Genomic DNA, 26,502 nt, shown 5'->3' with positions numbered 1-26,502 from the left:
GAGGTGGACGTCTGGTTCCTATCACCACCACTGTGAACATAGTTTCTCTAGAAAGGAGCGTCACACCAAACCACTCTGAACGACTTTGCTGAACAATAGAGAAAGTGGTGGAACCGCCCCCCCCCATAAAAGATGTCGTAATGGTTCTGCGTTTGTGTTAGGATTTAGAGAACTTGTTGGTTCTTTTAGAGAATCATTAGTCGTGGGTAAAAAGCTGAAGAATCCCGGAACAGATCATCCAGGATCTTTCTCTTCTCAGTGAGCGATGACAGACTGGCTTTTACCGTCACTGTAAATTCCATAATGTTTCACATGCAGAGGCGTTTTTTTTGTTTGAAGAGTGTTTTCCTCAACAACTGCCTGTTAGACGATCGCAGACACGGATGATGGATGCCTTTATTTTTTCTCACCTGTGAGAGCCGCAGCTGTTTTGTATACTTTTTTGTTTCACACTTCAAATGTTGCCATAGCGTCGGGGTGTGTTATGCCCATAACAGTGCCGTATCCACGGGCCGCCGGACTCACCTGACAAACATCACACCCGAGCGAGAGAGTTTCGCTACAAGACGAGAGATTTTGTGGCCAAATATAGACACTGGGAGGAGCCGAAGCGGCGCTGCGGTGGTGCTGGCCTGGAGCCAAACAAGGATACTTACACCTTGGGAAGTCTGACCTGGGTTTACATCAGATTTGACGTTTCCTCTCTCGAATAAATGAGTCAAAACATGGAAATCGTGCATGCAAACAGTAGCAACTCATCATTTGCACTGTACAGTTTTGTAATTTGTTGAGTGACAGCATGTTCTTTGCCTCAGCCGTATGCTTTTTGTGTCAAATTGACCTGTCCAGTCTCTACCCACAAATACATTCTTTTACAGCTACTGTTGTGAATAGTTGCAAAATAGCCTCTGTCACTGTCACAGAGTAGCTCGACTCATTCGTACAGCTCGAAGCAACGCGTCGCCATGCTTTCTGTTTATGCTGTAATGTTGATATTAGAGATGCATGATCAGAAATGGCCAAGATCAGCATCAGATTCGCCTCAAACAGGAGCTTATTTTGGCCAATCTGTGCTGCAGTTTTATGAAGTAAATATCATCAGGCAGGTAAGTTCACTTTGTATTTGTATGTTTCTGCTACATCTGAACCAAAATGACTCATTATGCTAAATAACTAGTCGCCTCTTACTTTCAATGTAGCACTTTATTTGATTCATGTTAATTGAATAGGCAACTGATTTTTTTTGAGAATATAAAAGGCCAGTTTGGAATGTTAAAGAGCAAATACTGTTATTTATATTTCTACACTGGCTAGGGGGAGTGTGCTCGGGTATTGTGAAGAAAAAAGCTAATAAAAATCACAATAATATGGCTGTAAAGAAATTGCAGTCAGCTATAAAAATAATAATTGGTGCATCTCTAGTTGGCAGATTTGCTATTCTGCAGTAGCAAGCGTTGGAGGCTATGACGTTAACTTAGCTAGCTAGCAGTAAAACAGCTGTGAAGCTGGTGAACTTTCTGCGTCCTAAAAACGTTTTTCTACAACAACAACTGTAAAACACACACTGTCCCGTATGACCCAACACATTGTCTCATAGGCCCAATACAATGTCCTATATGACCCAACACACTGTGTCCTATTTGATCCCACACTTTCTCTTGCATGACCCAACACACTGTCCCATTTGACCCTACACACTCTCCCATATGACCCAACACATTATCCTACATGACCCAACAAACACTGTCCCATATGACCCAACATACTCTCCCATTTGATCCTACACACTGTCCCATTTGACCCAACGCACTGTCACATATAACCCAACACACTGTCCTATATGACCCAACACACTGTCTTATATGACCCAACACACTATCCTTTTTGACCCAACACACTCTGACCCACATAACCCAACACAGTCCCATTTGACACAGCACACTCTCATATGACCCAACAAACACTGTCCCATATGACCCAACAAATACTGTCCCATATGACCCAGCACAGTCCTACATGACCCTACACATTGTCCCATATAACCCAACATTGTCCCACATGACCCAACACATCGTCCCACATGTCCCAACAGACACTGTCCCATATGACCCAGCGCACCATCACACATGACACAACATACACTGTCCCATATTAACCAACACACTGTCCCATTTGATCCTACACACTATCCTATATGAATCAACACACACTGTCCCATATGACCCAGCACACTGACCCACATGACCCAACATACTTGCTCACATGACCCAACACATTGTCCCATAGGAGCCAAAACACTGTCCCATATGATCCAACATATTGTCCCATATAACCCTACACACTGTCCCATATGACCCTACACACTGTCCCATATGACCCAACACATTATCCCATATGACCCAAAACGCTGTCCCATATGATCCAACATATTGTCCCATATAACCCAACACAGTCCCATATGACCCAACAGAGTCCTACATGACCCAGCACTGTCCCACATGACCCAACACATTGTTCTATATGACCCAACACAGTCTTACATGACCCTACACGTTGTCCCCTATGACCCAACATTGTCTCATATAACCCAACATACTGTCCTATATGACCCATCACAGTCCCACATGACCCAACACATCATCCCACATGAACTAATGTATACTGTCTCAAATGAACTAATGTACACTGTCCCGTAGTACATTGGTGTCCCCTGATGCCTGTATCCCACTCTGGATTTATCTATATTTACTCTTGTACAATTAAATGAACAGCACAGTGAACAGTGCTGTATGCTTGTTTATTTGATGCCATGCTTTTGTCCTTGCAACGCTCGGCTCAATCTTTGGGCAATGCCACAGCTGCCTTCTCCTGGAGAGAATTTATCTGTGGACAGATAAATCTCTTGGCTAGCAGCAATGCTTCCATTTCTTATGCAACGCTCGCTTAAATGTTTGTTCGAAAAAACAATCCATTAAGCCTCGGCCGGAGGGCACCGGAGCCCAGAGAAACAGCAGAGTTAATTGCGCTCTTTGCAGCAGTGCTGAATGCTGCTTTGCTTCTCACTGACCCCGACCTCAGTGAAGGCGGCTAGCGGTCAGCGTTAGCAGCTTGAGCTAAAACGCCGCTAGCTGCTGCGCGTGTTACACAGACGCTTGGTTAAGCTTGTGAGAACTGCATTTTCTGCTTTTCGCCTGCATGCCAAAGACTGTCCGGTGGTTCAGTAGCATGGTGACTTTGTCTAATGCCCAAAAGGAAAGACCCGAAGTGGGCCCCCCGGCTGCTTCTGGACCAAAAATACCACAAACCAAGCTCAGCTCTGCCGCTGCACATTTCTTGATCGAGTAATTTACACTGTTTCTGTTGTGCTTTGCTTTGTGTCTGTCTGTCTGTCTGTCTGTGTGTCAGTAAGTCTCTTTGTGTACCCGTAACGTGTCGATAGCGAACTGGGTGTAGCTGAAATGCTTGGAGGACTGTAGCCTCTTGTGTCTTTCCCAGTGGAGGCTGAGGGGGCAGAACCTGGAGCTAAGCCGCTAGTTTCCGCTAAAGCTCATTACACAGTGCACACTTCTCTCATGCTCACATGTGCCTTGCCTTAAACACACGGCTGTGTATTGTCAGCTACGTTGTTGTAGACCGTATGGATTACAGGCATTCAGAGTCTTCTCGCTCACTTTTTGCACGATTCCAAAGAACCCACAGCTGTCAGTAAGCTTTGAGACGTTGTAGAGATCCGGAAGCACCAGAACAGAGAACTGCTTGTTTTTGAGTGCAAAATTTGGCAAAATATCCTGCAAAAAAGGGTTGAGGTCAAATCCACCACTTCATTAATGATTGAGTGTACATTTAATCTCTGTACAGTTGACTTATATTCATATCTGAAATGTTAAATTTCCTTCGGCCCATAAGTTCTCTACGCTTGCCTAAGCACAAATATGAAGAAATGATAAGCCAATCAAACCATGTGGATAACCAACCATTAATTTATCAAATTCAGCCTTTTGGTCGCTATCGAATGCGTATGCACTCAATAATCCGATCATAATCAGATTTCTGCAGTTATCTGATTATTCAAATGGTCATGTGAACAGCACAGTCCAATTTCTTAGATCAGAGTAAGGTCTAGAAATCTGATTAAGAAATCTGATAAAGAGGCTGGATTTTCCTAAGTAATCAGATTTTTCAGTGCATGTGAACTCTTACTCTGATTTCTTTCGGATTTCTCAGTATTCGCATGTGTGAAAACAGACCGCGGTACCAGAAATAAGTGAGCAGCGTCGCCGCGAGACGCAGCAAAACACTTTTGGAGCGACGTTGAAACCAAATACATGCTTGACGAAATAAAGGATTTAAATATTCTTCATCTTCTAGGTGATGTATGTTCATATTTTCAGGTAAAGTGCCTTGATGTTTAAAAAAAAGGCACAGCATAAATTTTGAGTTTTATGGTACGTTTATGTCTCGTCTTCTACACTGAGTTTATTGGCTGGATGTAAAGCAGAAATCCGATTACTGTCTGACTCATGTAGACCTGGAGTTTCGTTTTATCTGATTACTCAAGTGCATGTAAACGTGTTGATTGGATTACTGATAAAACCTGATTTTCTGCAGTTATCGGATTATTAAGTGCATGTAAACGCACTCAGTGATTGTTAACAAAACTACAGAAAGTATGAAAAGAAGATATAATTATAAATAAATCAATAAATTAAACAAAATAAAAATTGAGTACTGTTAGATGTTGATTTAAGGTCTAACCAGAGGTGTGTAGTAATTTGTTCCACATACTCAGTAATACATCCTTAAATATTCTGATTGATTTGTACTTTTAAAGGATAATACTTTCACCTCTGCTCGAGTAGATCAGTGAGTAATGTAATCTACCTTTTACTCAGCTCTAATTTGGCCATTTTGCCTTGTTTTGGGGGGTTTCATTTCATTTTGTTGTGTTGGTTCAGCGGCTGAACTGCTTTACTGTTGGTCACTCCTCTCCTGTTGTTCACTTTAGCATTTTATGTTGAACCAAAAGGATCCAAAAATAGAAGACTGAAGCTGTACAGCCTTCAGTTCCTCTGCTGAAGGAAGCTGAATGTTCTAGTTCAGGGGTCGCAACCCAAATGTTAAGAAGAGCCATTTTGTCCTTTCAGCAAAAATCAATCCACCTTGGGAGCCACAACATGTCCATTTTACCATATTGGCTGTAAATATGTCTCAGTATGTGCTGATGTACTAGTATAGGCTAAAAATTATAAACGAAAACACAGACTTACTTTGCTCTGCTTTAAGCTTTAGCTCAGCTATAGCTGCTTTTCTCACATCTCCAGCAGGAAACTTTTCCACAAAAGTAGAACAGTTTCTTGTAAAATGTTTCTCAGTGTTCGATTTTTACGAGGCTGAAGTCGCTTCTCATTCTCCAGCTTCTTGTTCTGATTTTCCCGTTCCACCTTAAATGGTGCCTGAGGTGCCAGAATGTGACTGCTGCACCTTTTAAGGTGGAATGAGAAAATTCAAACAAGAACCTGGTGAATGAGAAACTGACTCGTTGCAGATTAAACGTATCAGGAAACCAGCTGGAGTGATTATAAACGCAAATAAGTCCATTCATCTCCAAATTATCGATGTTCGTCTTAAATCTCTCTCTTTGCCGTTTCGTTAGCTCCTAGCTAGGCGAGATTGTTGTCTGTGTTGCTATGGTGACCAGCAGTCTGCGCTGATCTTCAGGGTTAAAGGGTGAATTAGCAGTTCTACATTAACTCCAGAGTTTAAGACCATTTATTGTTAAACTGTGTTGAACGATCAGCAGAGCTTTATTTTACTGTAAAGGAGGATTATTTTATTTTTACCTACAAATCTGATTCAGCTGTGGAGCCACAAGAGGGCGGTAAAAGAGCCGCATGTGGCTCCAGAGCCACATTTTGTCGACCCCTGTTCTAAGAAGTTCCCACTCTGCTTAAGTAGTAACTGTGCTTTTATCTGAGTGCTGCTTTAAGCTGCTCTACACACCTCTGGAGGTAACTATACCACCTATAATCACTGTAGACCAATATAAACAAGCTCTGAAGTGGATTTGACCTCCAGCCAGGTTCACTAGAACACACACTTAAAATGATGCTTCTTCAAGGGTTCTTTAGTACAGAATATGGATATGGTTCTTTATAGAACCATAGACACTCAAAGAACCCTGTGCATGACTAAAGCGTTCTTTACATCATGGAATAGTTCTTCAGTTTGATGGAGAATGTGGTATAGATTGTTCCATATATAACCTTTTGGAAAAGAGCACCAAAAAGGGCTCTGCTATTGTTATAATGTCAAGCTGGTATCAACAGAAGAACCTTTTTGGTGCTATATAGAACCATTTTCAAAAAGGTTCTATATAGAACCATCTACAGCACATTCTCCATCAATCTAAAGAACCCTTTCACGTTCCTAAGAACCCTTTAATCATGCACAGTGTTCATTGAGTGTTCATGGTTCTATACAGAACCATTCTCTTTACTAAAGAACCCTTGATAAACCATCTTTTATAAGTGTGTACATAGAAACTTGTTGAAAATGTATTCTGTATACACACCGAGGGTTCTTTAGTAAACTTAATGGTTCTAATTAGCGATATGAGTACTATATAGAAGCATTTCATGGTTAAATGTTCTTCAGATTGATAGAATATGTTGTATATGGTTCTATATAGCACCTATAATGGTTCTTCTATAGTTACAATGTCAAGCTTGTATCAATAGAAGAACGCTTTTTGGTGCATATAGAACCATCTACAGCACATTCTCCATCAATCTGAAGAACTCTTTGACGATGCAAAGAACACTTTGATCATTTACAGGGTTCTTTAAGTGCTCATGGTTCTATATAGAACCGTTTTCTTTTTCAAAGAACCCTTGAAGAACCATCATTGAGGAACAGTGTAGCGTCCATTCTAACCGGTGTTGTTTGTGTGAGCTGGAATGGTCATTTCTGCCGTTTCTGTGTGGAGGATTCCTGTTCAGTCGCTCGCCAGCGTAGAAAGTTCTAGAAAGTTCTGGAATGTCCTGTATTCCCATTCATCAGCCTTGCCTTCTGGTCTCTCCTGCCCAGGTTATGCCCCGGTCACTGGCATGTGCCACCCTCTGAGGAGCTGCACCCTGAATCATGAAGACGGATTCTCGTCGGCGTTCGTCGTGGCTCACGAGACCGGCCATGTGTGAGTACCCGTGACCCCCTTACTGCTTTTCTCTAGTGTTTTTTTTTTCTCTCTGAGGTTCATTTATGACATTTCTGTGGTTTTATGTACCAAAAAACACCCATAATTCATTTCTACGTTACAGTTTTTCATCCTCTCTTTATCCCTTAGACTTAAACAGGCTGTTTTAGCAAATCTTCTTTAAGACTGATGTACATTCACATGCAGAAGTTTGAACACTCCAGTAAAATGTTGATTTTTCTGCACATTTTCTGTTTAATTGCTCAGTTCATATATTTGAAAAACCAAAATACCAAAAATAAAATGTGCCATAACTTTTGCACAGGCCATCTTTATGTTTTATTTGCTTTCATACAGTAATTGTGTATTAAAATGTGAAGTGTGTTCACTTATTTTCACTGCACATGGACCAGGCATCCACACTTTTGAATGCAGCTGTATGTAAAAAAGCTCTACTCTGATTGGCTGCCCTGTTTTGTGCTTTATTCATGGGCTGAAACTCTGTTTATAGACCTGTACACTCCTAAAAAAGGCGTTTTTTCAAGGGTTCTTTAGTAAAGATAATGGTTCTATATATAACCATGAACACTCAAAGAACCCTTTGCATGCTTAGATTTGGCAAGGATGTGATGGTTCTACATAGAACCTTTTCTGAAAACGGCATGAAAAGGGGTTTTTCTGTTGTCACAAGGTCAAGCTTGTAACAGTAGGAGAACCCTTTTTTGGTGCTACACAGAACCCTTTTCAGAAAGGTTCTCTCTCTCTGTCTCTCTCTCTGTGTTTTAAATGATGCATGTCGTCTCTGCTGGGTCATGAATAGATTTTCTTAGAAAGCAGGTGGAAAATAGGGCAGGGCGGGGTGAGGTGGGGGGGTGATGTGGTGGTGGGGGGGTGTGTGTGCAGGCGAGGTGTTGTGTGTGTGTTGGAAGTGTGTGTGCGCAGTACGAGCATGTCGTGCGGATGCATGCCGTGTGCGTGTGAGGGAGTCTGAGGGTCACTGTGCTGTGTGAGTGGAGTTCATGTACCGTGGGCAGTTCAGCAGCGCCCCCTGTAGGACAGAGCTCCACCAACAAACTGCCACTGCTTTATTAAAAACCCTCAGAGCTTTTAACGTCACAGTTCAGGATTCAAGATTCTGACTTAAATAATGAATTATGAATTATTGACTTTTTATCTTGAGATGTTTTGATTTATTATGATGAAATTCTGACATTCTGTGTCAAAATAATTACTATAATAATTAGTAACTAGATAATAAATTCAGTAACTAGATAATAGTTAATAAATTTTAAGAAAGTAATACAATTATTTGGGGATATTAACTAACTATTTTGACAAAAGTCAAACCTTTGAGAAAATAAGAGACACAAGTAAATTATTTTGAGGAAAAAAAGTCATAATTTTAAGATACTTTTGTTCACATTGCTGTACATTCATACATTAAATTTAATAATTAATTTTTTTTATTTGAAATTCAAATTGCTTTGGATTTTTTTTTTGAGAAAATAGATCACATCAAATTACTGAATTCAAAATTTTGAGAAATTAAGTCAAAACTTGAGAAAAGAGCATCTTGAAATATTAACTTATTATCCTTTTTTGAGTTATTAATGTGAAATTCCAACATGCTGTGCTGAAATGATGAATTGGTACATTTTCAGCAATTATTGCTTTCAGAATCAACATACAGTGGTGCTTGAAAGTTTGTGAACCCTTTATAATGTTCTATATCTTCATCAGATTTTCACAAAGAGACAAAGAGAACCAAATTGAACAAATATGAGGTCATTAATTTATTGAGGAAAACGACTTGTGTGCTTAAGGTCGTTGTCTTGCTGAATGACCCACGTTCTCTGGAGTTTCAGCTCACAGACAGATATTCTGACATTTTCCTGTAGAATTTGCTGGTATATTTCAGAGTTCATTGTTCCATCAATGATGGCAAGCTATCCTGGTCCAGATGCAGCAAAACAGGCCCAACCCATGATACTACCACCACCATGTTTCACAGATGGGATAAGGTTTTTATGCTGCAATGCAGTGTTTTCCTTTCTCCAAACATTCGCTTCTCATTTAAAAAGATCTATTTTGGTCTCATCTGTCCACAAAACATCGTTCATGTGATCTTTAGCGAACTGCAGACGGGCAGCAATGTCCTTTTTGGAGAGCAGCGGCTTCTCCCTGCAGCCCTGCCATGCACACCATTGTTGTTCAGTGTTCTCCTGATGGACTCAAGAACATTAACATTAACCACTGTGAGACAGACCTTCAGTTGATTAGCAGTTACCCTGGGTTCCTTTGTCACCTCGCAGACTTTTACACGCCGTTGCTGTTGGTGTGACCTTTGTTGGTTGACCGCTGCTGGGGAGCGTAACGATGGTCTTGAATTTCCTCCATTTGTACACAGTCTGTCTGACTGTGATTGGAGTCCAAACTCTTTAGAGATGGTTTTGTAACCTTTTCCAGCCTGATGCGCATCAGCAGCTCTTCTTCTGACGTCCTCAGAAATCTCCTTGGTGCCATGATACACTTCCACAAACATGTGTTGTGAAGGTCAGACTGTGATGGATCCCTGTTCTTTAAATAAAACAGGGTCACTCACACCTGATTGCCGTCCCATTGATTGATCTGCTAATCCTAAAGGTTCACACTCACAGATCTGTAATAGTGGATCATTTTCCTCAATAAATAACTGACCAAGTCTGATATTTTTGCCTCATTTGTTTAATTTGGTTCTCTTTATCTACTGTAAGTAAGTCATTATGAAGTGACTTAAAAACTCCACACAGTTTGAGGCGAGTGTGTTCTGATATAGACTGTTTTGGCTGAAGTATCGCTTTAATTCATGGGATGTTTCAGATCTGTAACTCTAACTGAACTCAGATTAGAGCCGCTCTGCGCTGGTTTTGCTGTGAAGGTGGAAGTTTGAACAGCAGACTAACCGAATCAGCTATAATGTCTTTACTGGTCGTGACGTCTGTGCAGTACAGAGTTCACGTCATGCATATTTTAACACACATAAGCCGCTCGTTTAAAATACATTTTTAATACTTTCCTTATTGAAACTGAGCTCTTTCACTCCAGTGATCACAGCAAACGGCCTTTTTTCCCTTATCTCCTCTTTGCTTTTGTTTCCTCGTTGTTTTTTTTCTATTTAATTGAATTCGATGGCTCAGTAAAGTCGATATCTTTTGGTAAATTCTTAAAAATATCAATTTACTTAGGGACTCTGTACAGATGTAATCTTAATGTGAAAATCTGAAGAACTTCTCAGAAACTTTGAGGAGCAAAATGATAAAAAAAATATCTCTATTCACCCTCCCTCTATTTATCTCGCTCTCTCTCTTCTATCTCTCTCTATCTCTCTCTCTCATTTCCTATATCTCTCTCTCTTCTGTCTCTCTGTCTCTCTCTCTCTTCCTTCTATCTCTCTCTGTCTCTCTCTCATTCTCTATATCTCTCTCTTTTCTATCTCTCTCTGTCTCTCTCTTTCATTCTCTATATCTCTCTCTCTTCTATCTCTCTGTCTCATTGTCTATATCTCTCTCTTCTGTCTCTCTCCGTCTCTCTCTCTCTTCCTTCTATCTCTCTCTCTCTCTCTCATTCTCTATATCTCTCTCTCTCTGTCTCTCTCTCTCATTCTCTATATCTCTCTCTTCTGTCTCTCTCTCATTTTCTATATCTCTCTCTTCTATCTCTCTCTGTCTCTCTCTCATTCTCTATATCTCTCTCTGTCTCTCTCTCTCTGATTCTCTATATCTCTCTCTTCTGTCTCTCTCTCATTCTCTATATCTCTCTCTTCTATCTCTCTCTGTCTCTCTCTCTCTGATTCTCTATATCTCTCTCTTCTATTTCTCTCTGTCTCTCTCTCTCATTCTCTATATCTCTCTCTGTCTCTCTCTCTCTGATTCTCTATATCTCTCTCTTCTATCTTCTCTCTGTCTCCTCTCTCTCATTCTCTATATCTCTCTCTCTTCTATCTCTGTCTCTCTCTCTCTCTCATTCTCTATCTCTCTCTCTCTCTGTCTCTCTCTCTCTCATTCTCTATATCTCTCTCCTATCTCTCTCTGTCTCTCTCTCTCATCCTCTATATCATTTTTTTTTTCAAAATTCAAAATAGCTTTATTAGCATGACTGTGAAGTACAGTATTGCTAAAGCATCACAACAGTAGAAGTGAACAACAAAAACAGTAAAAAAAAAAACAAAAAACAGAATAAGATAAAACATAAATAATAACCATATTAATTATTATAATCACAATATTAGAGTATTATTATTATTATCATCACTGTTTTTAATTATAACCATACATTAGTAAACTAATGACATTTGCAATATTGGGGGTCAGTGGAGTGGGGGTATGGGGGGTGGGGGTAAGTGGAGTCGGGGTATGTGGGATGGGGGTCAGGAGGGTGGGGGGGTATGGGGAGGTTGTTACCTGCTGTCTCTCAGGCGGTGGCATGTTGTTACGTATTTAGCAGCCAGGGGGGCTGTGAGCCCCTCTCCAAGGAATATTCGTAATTTCTCCAATTCTGTACATTTTTCAAAATTTGGGATTAATTTGTTGAATTTGTTTGTGTAAATTTCCCTTCTCTCTTCTATCTCTCTCTGTCTCTCTCTCTCTCTCATTCTCTATATCTGTCTCTCTTCTATCTCTCTGTCTCTCTCTCTCATTCTCTCTCTCTCTCTCTCTCTCTCTCTCTCTCTCTCTCATTCTCTATATCTCTCTCTTCTATCTCTCTGTCTCTCTCATTCTCTATATCTGTCTCTCTTCTATCTCTCTGTCTCTCTCTCTCATTCTCTCTCTCTCATTCTCTATATCTCTCTCTTCTATCTCTCTGTCTCTCTCTCATTCTCTATATCTCTCTCTTCTATCTCTCTGTCTCTCTCTCTCATTCTCTCTCTCTCTCTCTCTCTCTCTCTCTCATTCTCTATATCTCTCTCTTCTATCTCTCTGTCTCTCTCATTCTCTATATCTCTCTCTCTTCTATCTCTCTCTGTCTCTCTCTCTCATTCTCTGTATCTCTCTCTCTCTCTCTCCTCTCTCTCTCTCTCTCTCTCAAAAAGTCAGTCAGATTGTTGAATAAAGTGGACCCGAGGGAGAAAAATTAAATACAGTGAAAAGTGTTGGAAATGTGCCCAAAAGCGAAGAGTGCAGACACACACAAGCTTCGTCTGTGTAGCTCCAGGAGGAAATCCAGAGGAAGTTCTCTCCCACGTTATTCATGTACCTGCTGAAGACTCTGTGGTGACACTTATTTGGCTTTAAGAGTGATTTAACAGCGTGTCTGAATAAAACTGTGCTGTAAATACTTCAGACTGCAGTCAGTGATTCAGGGCTTTCTGCTCACTGACACATAAATGAGCATCATATGCAAAGTGTGAAATACAGAGGTCCTGGGGGGTCCGGGACCCCCTAAAATAAACTTATTATGAAGTTATGCTGTCCGTTAAAGACGATCCAGATTCAGTGAAACTTATTGTTTATCTGCTTCACCCACAATCAGCTTCTGTCTTTGGTGTTCTTAACTAACTAGAGCTGCAGCACTGCTCTGCCTCAGGGTGGCGCTGTAGCAGACTGGTTCACCCAGTTGGTCCTTCATAGCCTAGAAACTGTAACTCTGCCTGGATTCCTCTGAAAAACTTTACAATGAGCTGCAGCAGATCTGTAAATCTGAAAACTCGCCCAGTTTCCCAAGAGTTTGGAGTGAAGAGTGACTGTTCCTCATTTCTCACACTGAAGACAGAAGAGGAGACGAGGAAGAGCTCAGTTACTGTGAGGAAGAGCGCAGTGGAGTTGTTAATCACTTCATTCAGAAGCTGAAACTTTGAGAGCTTCCACATCAAACTCTTTGGAGATTATCTGCTTTTGGAGATTAACGATTGTGAAGAAGTTCTGTTTGCTGGGACACAGCCGAACCTTGTTGATATGCCGACTGTCTCCTGTTGAGATGCTTGTAGTGAGGCTCAGATAATCACTCCACAGCAGGGCAGCATTATATACATTACATACATACTAAAACAGTGCAAACAAAACAAAGCAAAAAACAAACAAACAAAAACTTAATAAGTGACATATAGTAAATATACACAGAAGACCTTATATACATACATGTCTAGAAACCACCTTCGGAACCATAGCAACAACCCAGAAACCCCTGGGATACCACAGAAACCACTTGGTGACAACATAGCAACCACCTGGAACACTAAAGCTACTGGTCAGCAAACACTACAGATACCTTAGCAACACTTTAACAACCATTTAAAATTCCATAGTAACTGTCTGGCTTACTTTTCTAGTTCATTACGTAAGCATTTGATTATATATATATATATAATATATATATATATATATGTTGGGTTTTTTTCATTTTTCATTTTTTTTATTTGAAAATGCCAGTTGCCATTTACATTATGTCTAAGTTTCATGATGAACTGACTAAAATAACTGGCCTTCCATTAAAAGTCAAGTAGTTTTTCCTTCTCCTGTAAAATTACCATTTTGGAGATTTTGTTCCTACAACAGTGATTTATATATATATATATATATATATATATATATATATATATATATATATGCATATAAAATTTATTTATTTATGTATTTATTTTTAAAGTGACATCCTGTGGGTACAAACTGTTCATTAGCCAGTTTGTTCACATTTGTGTGCAAGATATCATAATTAATACACATGTTCAAATATATGTAATCTCGTTCAAATAAATTGTTCTCGGTGTGTAAAGACCTTTACTGATTGCTTAGCAGCTCTGCATGATTTGAGGAGAGTTTGGCTTACAGTTAGCACTGTGCTAATTGGTGGAGCACAAGCTTCCATTACCTGTTAGCTACATTAGCAGTACTAAAACTAAAGAAGCAAAATTCAGACACCAAATATATCTTGGCTGGTTACCTGCACTTGCCATGTTGAGGAGAAAATGTACCAGCAGTGCTTAATGTGTTTGTGTTGGTTCTAGGTTGGGGATGGAGCACGATGGTCAGGGGAACCGGTGTGGCGATGAGACCAGTATGGGCAGCATCATGGCTCCTCTGGTTCAGGCTGCATTCCATCGATATCACTGGTCACGCTGCAGCAAGCAGGAGCTCAACCGTTACATCCAGTAAGACTTTCATCTATTGGCCCGACCTCTGGGGTCAAAGGCTTTTTTTAGATTGTTAGATTTGAAAGTGTCCATTTTTCATTTTGAATATATGGTGACATTGGTACCATGTTGAAGGGGAATTCCACCAATTTTCCAAAATTTCTGCATAACTGAGTTTGTGAGATGTAAACAGAGTGATTCAGAGTGGTTTGGTGTGAAATGGTTCAGATGTCTTTACAGTGGTGGTGATAGGAACCAGGGGTCGCCATGACTACAACACAGATATAGACATTTTATTTACTATCCAAAACCACCAGTGAACCTACACGAGTCTTCTGGGTTTATATGGAATGTTGATGATGGAAAATAGTGGAAAATCTGAAATAATAAGTTTCTTTGGGGACTATTTTACCTCACAACACCCTGCATGTATCCCTCCACCATGAATGGATTTTAAGGCCAAAATTTCATGTAGTAATTTTGACACCAAACCTCTCTGATTGACTCTGTTTTATTGCTATTTTATCAAAACACTGTGTTTGTCCAAAAGTATTTACTTCTTCTGCTGAGTGAATTCAGCATTGCTGATACAGCTTTTATAATCTGCATAGAAAAGCCCTGACCAATAGAAAGGGACGCTCTAGAGTAGCCACAGTTAAGGTCACCATGCCCAATGCCAAGCGTGGGCTTGAGGGGTATAAAGCCCCTCTGCATATGTGTCACCATCTTGATGTGTGGGAACAAGACCCTAATGCATGGCCACGACTTAGTAAGGTGTGGGAATGAGATAATTAGGTCGTGGCCACAACTTAGTAAAGCATGGGAACATGGTCATGCCTTATTAAGCTGTGGCCATGACTTAATTATCTCGTTCTCATGCTTTACTAAGTCGTGGTCATGACTTAATTATCTCATTCCCACGCTATACTAAGTCATGGCCATGACTCAATTTTCTCGTTCCCATGCCTTACCAAATTGTGGCCACAACTTAATTATTTCATTCCCATGCTTTACTAAGTCATGCACACTACTTATCTCATTCCAATACTTTACTAAGTTGTGGTCATGACTTAATTACCTAATTCCCACATCATACTAAGTCATGGCCATGACTTAATTATCTCGTTCCCATAATTTAAGACGTGGCCATGACTTAATTATCTTGTTCCCACACCTTACTAAGTCATAGTCAAACATTAGGATCTCGTTCCCATTCCTAACTAAGTCATGGCCACGACTTAATTATTTCGTTCCCACGCTTTACTAAGTCATGGACACTACATAATTATCTTGATCCCATGCTATATTAAGTCATGGCCATGACTCAGTTATCTCATTTGCATGCTTTAAGACGTGGGTATGACTTATTTATCTTGTTCCATCCAGTACCTTTGGGATGAGCTGGAGTGACCCAGAACTGACCATCCAACATCAGTACCTGACCTCGCTAATGCTCAATCAAATCCTCACAGCAATGTTCAACATCTAGTGTAAAGCCTTCCCAGAAGAGTAGAGGCTGTTACTGCAGCACAGACTCACTATTAACACCTTCATTTCAGAAGAAACGCTGGAGTTTACAGACTTTTGGACACATAATGTTCAACATATCATATATTACAGTACAGAATCTCTTACTGCGCTCTGTCTTCGTCCCTCTTTGTGTCCAAGACTAATACGTCCATAACATTTATTACTGCAATACAGTATTAAGTTGTTTTTAGTGTTGTTATATTTTTATTTGATATGCAACGCTGTGCAAAAGTCAGAGACCACTTTTCGTACATTTAATTTTAGTTAATTAGGAAAAAGACAGAATACATAACAGAAAATGACCCCAAAGCTAAATCTAATCTCAGCTGTTCAGTGTTCAGTGAGTCACTCTTCACCTTTATTCCAGCTTCCATTCTTTTCAGGAGACTCACTTTCAGTTCCTCAAAGAATCTGCAGACACACCTCCAAAGTTCAGTCTTAGAAGCTGGTTGATCATTTTCTAAAGTAATCAAACACATTCAGTGGTGTTGAGGTCTGGACTCTGGGGTGGTCAGTCCATCGTTCAGCTTCTTTGTTTGATGTGTCCGTCTCCTTTTCTCAGTGAGGTTCTTCTTGAACAGCTACACATCCTTTCAGACCCACAGCGCTGAGTGGTCTTCTCACAGTGGAAGGATGGACAGAAACACCTGTGGATGTTTTCAGATCTGAAGCAGCTTGATTTTCTCCTCTCTCTCAGAGATGAAAGCTTTAAGTGCTGTTTATCTGATGGGGGCAGTTTTGGGGTCAACCAGGTCTTCCAGGTGGTTGTTAGGAGCCCCATGTTCTCTGTTTTTTGCTTTGAGTTTGGATTTCCTTCACCTGAAAAAGGAATAACTTGTACTGAATGGCTGTTTGGGCTGTATTTTAAATAAATGAAGATGGTGGTCTCTGACTTTTGCATCTGCTAATGTAGTTATACTACATTAAAAACTCTCTCGATGCACTCATGATGCTGAATGTCTCTTGAATATGAGACTAGAACCCCATTTTAAATGAAAGGCCTTCTGTGCTGAGGTTTAGCACAGGAGTCCTTTATGATGATATCCTACAGCACTGAGAGCACTTCAGAGTGCATTTGTATGCCCTGCGTTCCTCTATTTTTAGTCCTTTCGGAATAAAAATGATCGCACAATGCGGGAAAAGATTGAATTACCATGAATTCAACTGAGCTGATGTGTTTTTGCACTCAGATGCAGGGTTGGGTTGAATGAATATGTATCAAATCCAATCTAAACGTGGCCGTTCGGCCTTGAGCTGAAGGATGTTTTGGTAAATGATAGCACTGAATCTCTCTGAATAACCTCCACGCTCTTTTTATTTGCCCTCAGCTCGTATGACTGTCTCCTGGACGACCCGTTCGAGCATAAATGGCCTAAACTCCCGGAGCTGCCGGGCATCAACTACTCCATGGACGAGCAGTGCCGCTTTGATTTCGGGGTGGGATATAAGATGTGCACAGCTGTAAGTCTTTACCATCACTCCGTTTGTAATGTTGGTGTAGGGCTCGACGATATGACCAAAAATTGATTTTAAGCGTGCAAAAAAATCTAATATCAACCGATGTAATTATGAATTAATATTTATTCAATTATATTTTAGATTTTAATATCATACTCCAACAGTTTTAGTTAATCAGTGACTCGCTGACTGATATGATTGTCAGTATTTACGCTTCTAAACTCAAATAAACAGCAGAAAGTTACAGGCTTAAATAATATAAGCATTGTAGCTCAGTGGGCGGGGCCCACTTGAATATGAATATACTTCAATATGAAGTTAATTACTTCATATTTGTCTTATTTTTCATCAGTTCTTATCACATTTTTGTATTATAGCACGTTATTCTCATCCAGAAGGAAAGTGCAGAACTACGCCATCTGCTGGCTTCATTTATCCTTTTGAGTCACGTTCATTTTGCTGTTGGGAAAATTTTTATAATGATTTAAAAAAACTTATAAAGCTGGAAATTAAACAGCCATTTTGCAAAAGTTTGGGCGCCTCTGGTCAAATCTTATGTCCAGTGAAGATAAGTTAAGACATCCTTTACAGAGACTCTTTTCCAGTCTTTTTGCGTATTATAATGCACAATTACTGTTTATTTGCTCACTGTAATATACAAAACATAAAATATGACCAGAAGTTACAGCACATTTCATTTGTATAATCTTAATAATCTCTCACTTTTCCTTTCCTCAGTTCCGCACGTATGACCCGTGTAAGCAGCTGTGGTGCAGCCACCCTGATAATCAGTACTTCTGTAAGACGAAGAAGGGTCCTCCTGTGGACGGGACGGAGTGTGCGCCAGGAAAGGTGGGTGATCGTCCTCAGCTGAAGCTGCTTTTACAGCACAGACTAACTCCTACACACTCAACACAAAACATACAATATATATATAACATGGGATTTATGTTTACATTTTACCAAAATGTGTTGATTGACTGATGAAATCAAGGATGCAGCTGACAAAATCATGATATTTGTTGCCAGATTAGCGTACAGTAAATAGAAGCTCTGTGTAAATGTGTCTGGAGTGTCTGAGACTGAGACTAACCTGCTGCGAAATGCTTCCGACTAAATGATATATATATATATATATATATATATATATATATATATATATATAATCGTATATTTTAAAGGTGGAAAACTGGGGGGCAACTAGCATTTAGTATGATAAACAAAAATTTGTTAACCATCAGACGAAGGATATTTATACACCTTTTTTCACCAGGACAAGTCTGAGTACAAATACAATCAAGACTAAGACAAGTCTGAGTACAAATACTATCAAGACTAAGACAAGTCTGAGTACAAATACTATCAAGACTAAGACAAGTCTGAGTACAAATACTATCAAGTCTAAGACAAGTCTGAGCACAAATACTATCAAGACTAAGACAAGTCTGAGTACAAATACTATCAAGACTAAGACAAGTCTGAGTACAAATACAATCAAGACTAAGACAAGTCTGAGTACAAATACTATCAAGACTAAGACAAGTCTGAGCACAAATACTATCAAGTCTAAGACAAGTCTGAGCACAAATACTATCAAGACTAAGACAAGTCTGAGCACAAATACTATCAAGACTAAGACAAGTCTGAGTAGAAATACTATCAAGACTAAAACAAGTCTAAATACAAATACTATCAACACTAAGACAAGTCTGAGTACAAATACTATCAAGACTAAGACAAGTCTGAGTACAAATACAATCAAGACTAAGACAAGTCTGAGTACAAATAATCTCAAGTCTAAGACAAGTCTGAGTACAAACACTATCAAGACTAAGACAAGTCTGAGCACAAATACTATCAAGTCTAAGACAAGTCTGAGTTCAAACACTATCAAGTCTAAGACAAGTCTGAGTACAAATACTATCAAGACCAAGACGAGTCTGAGTACAAATACTATCAAGTCTAAGACAAGTCTGAGCACAAATACAATCAAGACTAAGACAAGTCTGAGTACAAATACTATCAAGACTAAGACAAGTCTGAGCACAAATACTATCAAGTCTAAGACAAGTCTAGGTACAAATACTATCAAGACTAAGACAAGTCTGAGTTCAAACACTATCAAGTCTAAGACAAGTCTGAGTACAAATACTATCAAGACAAGTACAAATACTATCGAAACAAAGACAAGTCTAAGTACACATACTGTTGAGTCCAATAAGTCAGTGTTTTAAGTGTGGATTCAAGTGCTGCCACAAAAATTTATAACATATGAACATTTTGTTCATGTCCAGCACTGTCCAGAATTATTGGCACCCTTGATAAAGGTGAGAAAAAATTTGGAAGAAAGAATGTCTGTTTTTACCTGAATCCAGACTTTCAGTAAAACAGAATTATTCAAATAAAAAATTATCAGACTAATGTGGCGCTAATTCATTTAAATAAAGCTTATAGAGGGCTTGGATCTCATATTAATCAAACTGACTGCATATTAATTGAACGAAATATTGAAAAAGCAGCTGAGGATGTAACGCTGAAAATATTCTGAGATTATTTTGCTTTTTTCACTTTTTGGCACCATGTTTTGTATCTTTTTGCTTATTTTGTGTAGCTCGTTTAATTGCTTTTGGAAGAAGGTCACCTCTTGACGTTTGCAGAGCGGTGATGAAGTTGGCTGGTCTTTGTTTTCGCTGAGCCGGCGCAGCATCGTAGCTCACAGAACAAACAGCACATTTATAAGAACCTGTTTAACTGGAAAAATAGCATTTGGAATAAACTCAATAAAAACCCACTGAGAATAATGATCACACGCTGCGTTTATTCAGAGCTGACGCAGCACTTTCCAAAACAAACTTGCAGCTCTGGTCCAACACACGCTCATACAGTGGACAGAGACACGGACCGTCACAGCAATGGAGTGAGGAGGACGAGGCAGTGAAGGAGAATGAACACTTATTTCACAGTAACATTTGATTTACACCAATCAGGCATAACATTCTGACCACCTCCCTGTTTCTACGCTCATTGTCCATTTTATCAGCTCCACTTACTACATAGGTGCACTTTGTAGTTCTACAGTTACAGACTGTAGTCCATCTGTTTCTCTGATACTTTGTTAGCCCCCTTTTACCCTGTTCTTCAGTGGTCAGGACCCCCATGGACCCTCACAGAGCAGGTACTATTTGGGTGGTGGATCATTCTCAGCACTGCAGTAACACTGACGTGGTGGTGTTGTGTTAGTGTGTGTTGTGCTGGTCTGAGTGGATCAGACACAGCAGTGCTGCTGGAGTTTTTAAACACTAATTTTAAACGAATAATAAAAGTGAAACGGTAGTTGAAACATCCCAAAATCATATTAAAAGTGAGCTAAAGTCAAGTAAAACAGTCGCAGGCTGATTGGAGGTGGTTATAAACAAAATTGTAAATGTTTGTGAAGCTTTAGAGATTCCGGTGATGAATTCCAGCTCAATTCCTCAGCTAAAAGCAGATTTTCCCAGTTTCCCTGATGGTTGATCCAATCACTGCAACGTCATCAGCCACATTAAACCTCCTGTCTGCTAGTTTTCATCATTTTCTTCTATTGTCTAACATTTCTGTGATGTTTGCCCTCTGAGCCCTTTTATCTGTTAGTGGTGTATATCACTGAGCTCCCACACCACCAATCAGTGAGCCCTCTAAATCTAAACGGGTGGAATATGTTTATTTATTCATGGAATGAATATGACATCATAATTTTGAAATGCCATCATTACCGTCATACGTCCCAGCAGTATTATGGATCTGAAGGGAGCTTGTCTGGAAGAAACATCTCCCCTTTCTTTTACCGATGAAGTAGAACAGCAGTTATGGAGTAATGAGCTGTTCCGCTGTGTATGTGGAACCAAATAAAGTGTTTCAAATGTGTTTGTGTTCTCTCTGTAGTGGTGCTTTAAGGGTCACTGTATCTGGAGAACCTCCCACCAGCCCTATGGCCACGATGGAGGTTGGAGCTCCTGGGGAAAATTCGGTTCCTGCTCTCGTACATGTGGGGGAGGGGTTCGGTCCCGCAGCCGCCAGTGTAACAACCCAACGTGAGTATACGCACACACACCATCATCATCATCATCGTCGTCAGTGTTTGAGGTTGAGTATGATGATCCTCCTGAGGCTTCCCTGGCCTGGACCCACAAACTGCTGCAGGGTGGCCGTTTATAAATGTCCTCTGTGATTCATGGTGGACAGACCTTCTAGACGGTTCTGATTGTCTATTACAGCCTCAGTTGTTGTGGCTCAGGCTCTCTTAGGTTCTGAGTGTTGAATTAAGCAATAGAACACGAGAGGGAGTATTCACGATAACACACTCCTCGAGTGTCTATTGCTTTAATACAACAGTTAAATAAATACAGTAATAAATTAATAAACTGGGCCGTGAACGCGGCGTTTAATATGTTTTAATGTTCGCAGTTCCTTCACCAAATTATAGTTCCTTAACGAGCAGCTTGTTGCTGCGTCAGAGTAACGAGCTCCGCCCACTCGCTGCACAGCCGGCAGTTCGTTCTCCAGCTCCTTACACTAAATTTCCAAACTGTCATCACCACTGAGCAGCTTTTCAGTCGGCAGCTGTGACAGATGAACAGCTGAACAACCTGGAATCAGCCAGAAATGAACCCAACACCATTCGCCAAACGTGTAGTCTGATCTTCCAAACCAAATCAGACTGAGCCATAAAACGGCCGCAATATCAAGTTCAGCTCAGTTTTGTCAGTTTTTGCCAGATCAGTATTAATGTTGTTTTGTTCCAGCCAGTCTGTAAAGCATCTTACAGCCCATTTAGTTTGGCGAATGGTGTTGGGTTCATTTCTGGCTGATTCCAGGTTGTTCAGCTGTTCTTCTGTCACAGCTGCCGACTGAAAAGCTGCTCAGTGGTGACGACAGTTTGGGAATTTAGTGTCGTCTCATCTTCAGAGTCTGACCAAATCGGCTGTCGGTCAAATGTGATCTTAAAACTGTCCGTTTTCTGTTTGTGGCAAAGTAAGAAGTAAAAATGTTCAAATGGCTTGAGCGTCTCCTACAGCTGTCAAAGTCGTTGCTTAGCAACAGCGTCTCAGCGGAGTGATGCAGTGTTTGTAAAAAAACCTGTGATGTTATGGTGAAATACCAGTTAGAACGCTTCTCAACCAATCAGCTTGCGTGGCCGGAACTAACTGTAGTATAAATATAGGGTAGCAGAACTTCTTCTTGGGCATCAGTCTGATACACACTGTGGAGTGAACAGGACAGTGGTCTGTCCAGCACCCTTCACCACCACCTGTCAGATCTTCATGGAGTTTAATGGAGTAATTAAATTTGTTTGCAAGCAACTTTGTTTCTGAGGTGCTTTGTGTAACTGTCAGGTTGCACAGAAATTATGTTGCATGCATCTCATTATATGCAACTAGAATAGTTCCACTATGTAAAAACACGGCTGTGTTCAGACTGCAGGCAAATCGGATTAGTTTCCCAATTCAGATCTTTTGAGTCGACTGTCCGCTCTGTTATTTGCAAGTGATCAGATCTGATTTGTGTCTGTCTGCGTGGGTTGCCGTGGTAACGACGTAGGCTGTAACTGCATAGCTACGCTGGTGACGTGGATTTCAAACGCAGATGCAGGAGAGATGGAGGTTCATCATCTCTCCCTCCAAACTCTTCAGACTTCTCTTCATAGTCATGAATCTTTGGAGCTCTTCTTGAATCCCAGCACTTCATCACTCTGGATTTGACGTCGTCGCTGTTTGTTGTGGTGCGAGTGATGAAAAAGACACTTTGAAATCTGATCTGCGCGTCCAGAGCGTCCAGACTGAGACGCATCTGTGAAAATCTGACTGAAATGGCGTTTCAAACCACCTCCAAATGTGGTTTGGGTCCGATTTGCAAAAATCAGATTTAATGGGTTTTTTTGCTGTACAGACCATCAAAAATCAATAGTCCATTAAAAGGATATAGATAGATAGATAGATAGATAGATAGATAGATAGATAAATAGCCATCTACAAAGATAGATAGATAGATAGATAGATAGATAGATAGATAAATAGCCATCTACAAAGATAGATAGATAGATAGATAGATAGATAGATAGATAGGTCTTTTTTCTATGTAGTTCTTTTTTGGTCATACTCTTTTTTTGTTAACGTTATGTTTCTGTTTTTTGGTCGTACACTGTTTAGCAGGCCTTTTCTGAGTTATGTATATATGCATTATTAATAATGAATGAAAGCTTATTTACAACTGAATCATCTTTGGAGCTCCGAGGTCAGTAATGATAACCAGGCTGTGGTCACTGAGTCTGTATCCTCTCTCTCTTTCTCCAGTCCTGCGTACGGTGGTCGTGACTGTCCTGGTTCTGCGTTCGACTATCAGATGTGTAACACTGAGGAGTGTTCTGGTCCGTATGAAGACTTCAGAGCTCAGCAGTGCGTCCAGCGGAGCAACAAATACCACAACAACATCAAACACACCTGGTTGCCCTACGAGCACCCCGACGGTGAGAAACCACCTGGTAGCATTTAGCTCTGAGCTCTGGCTCAGGATGAGTGGATCAGACACAGCAGTGCTGCTGGAGTTTTTAACCACTGTGTCCACTCACTGACCACTCTGTTAGACACTCCTACCTTGTCGGTCCACTTTGTAGATGTAAAGTCAGAGACGATAGCTCATCTGCTGCACAGTTTGTGTTGGTCATCCTCTAGTCCTTCATCAGTGGTCACAGGACGATGCCCACAGGACGCTGTTGGCTGGATATTTTTGGTTGGTGGACTATTCTCAGTCCAGCAGTGACACTGAGGTGTTTAAAAACTCCAGCAGCACTGCTGTGTCTGATCCACTCAGACCAGCGCAACACACACTAACACACCACCACCACTTCAGTGTTACTGCAGTGCTGAGAATGATCCACCACCCAAATAGTACCTGCTCTGTGAGGGTCCATGGGGGTCCTGACCACTGAAGAACAGGGTAAAAGGGGGCTAACAAAGTATCAGAGAAACAGATGGACTACAGTCTGTAACTGTAGAACTACAAAGTGCACCTATATAGAAAGTGGAGCTGATAAAATGGACAATGAGTGCAGAAACAAGGAGGTGGACTTAACAAAGTGGCTAGTGAGTTTATATGTGTGTATACACCACGGCTGTGGCCATCCCACACATCTCGTGGGAGAAAGTGGCAGCTGCAAGAGCTGCTACAGCTCTGCATCTGCTCCTGGCCTTTATTTCCCTTCTTGCTCTAATCATGAACAGCTGACGAGCTGTCAGACGTCCACCGGAGCAATTAATCTTTATGACGAAGGTGTTTGCGCAGCACGTTTTTCATTTTATCACTGCTGTTATAATGGCCTGTCTTTTTTGCCAGTGGCTGTCATGTATAAACACAGACATGAACCGTCAATAGAGAAAGATCTGATCTGAGCAGATGTGTAGCGCTGCTCTGAAACCTGTACCTCAACATCTGTTCAGGTAGAGAGGATTTAAAGGACAACAATGAATAAGAAAGTAAAAAGAGACTCCAGTTCCAGGCCACTTTATCAGAAACCTCTCTTCTGTAGTTCCACCAGTGAGTCAAAGTACAAGTAAAGTGGCCAGTTAGTGAAAATGCAATGTAGGTGTTTCTAATAAAGTGGGCAGTTAGTTTAAGCACAAGGTAGGTGTTTCTAATAAAGTGGCCAGTGAGTGGAAGCACAAGGTGGGTGTTTCCAATAAAGTGGCCAGTGAGTGGAAGTACAAGGTAGGTGTTTCTAATAAAGTGGCCAGTGAGTGGAAGCACAAGGTGGGTGTTTCCAATAAAGTGGCCAGTGAGTTTAAGCGCAAGGTAGGCAGATGTTTCTAATAAAGTGACCAGTGAGTTTAAGCACAAGGTAGGTGTTTCTAATAAAGCGGCCAGTGTGTGGAAGCACAAGGTGGGTGTTTCCAATAAAGTGGCCAGTGTAGTTTAAGCACAAGGTAGGTGTTTCTAATAAAGTGGCCAGTGAGTGGAAGCACAAGGCAGCTGTTTCTAATAAAGTGGCCAGTTAGTAGAAGAATAAGGTTGGTGTTTCTGATAAAGTGGCCAGTGAATGTACTATTGAGGTTTATTATAATAGGAGTTGAGATGAAATGCATGTGTGTAACTGAGGTGTGTGTTTGTGTGTTTGTGTTTCAGAGGCTCATAAGTGTGAGCTGAGTTGTCGCTCTAAGGAAACAGGCGAGATTGTGTTTATGAACCAGGTGATGCACGATGGAACGCGCTGCAGCTACACTGACCCCTTCAGTGTCTGTGCGAGAGGAGAGTGTTTGGTGAGAATCTCTCTCTCGCTCTCGCTCTCTCTGACTGTATTATTACCATCTTTACTGTAAAAGCGCATTTCTCCGAATTTCAGAAAGTGTAAAAGCCTAAAACTACCAGCATGTTTTCTTTAAAAAAAAGAGGACAATTCTTTCTCTCCTTTCTTGGAATTATCTGTGAATATGAATGTACTCCTCCATCCATATATGGCATATTCTGTGTCTTTATCTTGGTCCATTATTATAATGCTTCACATTTTGTCCTTCCATCTGTACACCTATTATTATTACTATTATTATTTTTACTACTAATAACAATAATAAAAATAATAATAATAAATCTGCTCATTTATATTAGATTTTAATCCCATTCAGCTACAGTATATACAGTAACTTTAAGATAAGCCTTTCTAGTAACAGTGCACGTCGTAAGATAATAATAATAATAATACCAATAACAATAATAATGTGACGAATCAACAGAAACCAGACGCTGGCGGATAAAAAGCAGGTTTACTTTCAGAATCACAATCCAAAAAACGTAGTCAAATAACAGGTGTGGGTCAAATCCAGCAAACACAGCAGAAGTGTTATGATGAGCATAACACCAGACAAACAAACACAAAAGGGTAAGGCAGCAGACGTAGTCGTAGAGGCCGGCAAAAGGTCAAAACACGAATCAAAACACAGTCCAGCAAAAGTACAAAGGGATTTACGGTGAAACATCACCTCGCAACTAGACATAACTAAAGCCTGGGCTTATAAACTAAACTCTATGAGTCATATGACTGCACACAGGTGATACCCATTAGTATTCGGGTGACTGAATGGAGTGAATGAATAGGAGCGCGATAGAGAGTCAGAAGTCATGTGATCTTCCAGAGGAGTCTGGGAGATGGAGTCCGTGTTTCTGTGAGAACATGCTGGATGCGTGACAAATA

General features: G+C 40.5%; 1 protein-coding gene across 1 annotated transcript in view; it reads left to right on the top strand.

Annotated features, from left to right (window-relative positions):
* The window catches only part of LOC118809010 (A disintegrin and metalloproteinase with thrombospondin motifs 3), a 148,075-nt gene that overhangs the window by 98,078 nt on the left and 23,495 nt on the right, over positions 1–26,502 (top strand). Inside the window, 7 exon segments of the mRNA XM_036571923.1 lie at positions 7,087–7,192; positions 14,172–14,315; positions 17,156–17,288; positions 18,024–18,137; positions 21,207–21,355; positions 23,615–23,787; positions 25,440–25,573. Of these exon segments, the coding sequence (XP_036427816.1) occupies positions 7,087–7,192; positions 14,172–14,315; positions 17,156–17,288; positions 18,024–18,137; positions 21,207–21,355; positions 23,615–23,787; positions 25,440–25,573 (953 nt within the window).

Source organism: Colossoma macropomum, unplaced genomic scaffold (assembly GCF_904425465.1).
Source record: "Colossoma macropomum unplaced genomic scaffold, Colossoma_macropomum, whole genome shotgun sequence".
NCBI classification, from domain to species: Eukaryota; Metazoa; Chordata; class Actinopteri; order Characiformes; family Serrasalmidae; genus Colossoma; species Colossoma macropomum.
This window is presented reverse-complemented; position numbering and strand designations above follow the sequence as displayed.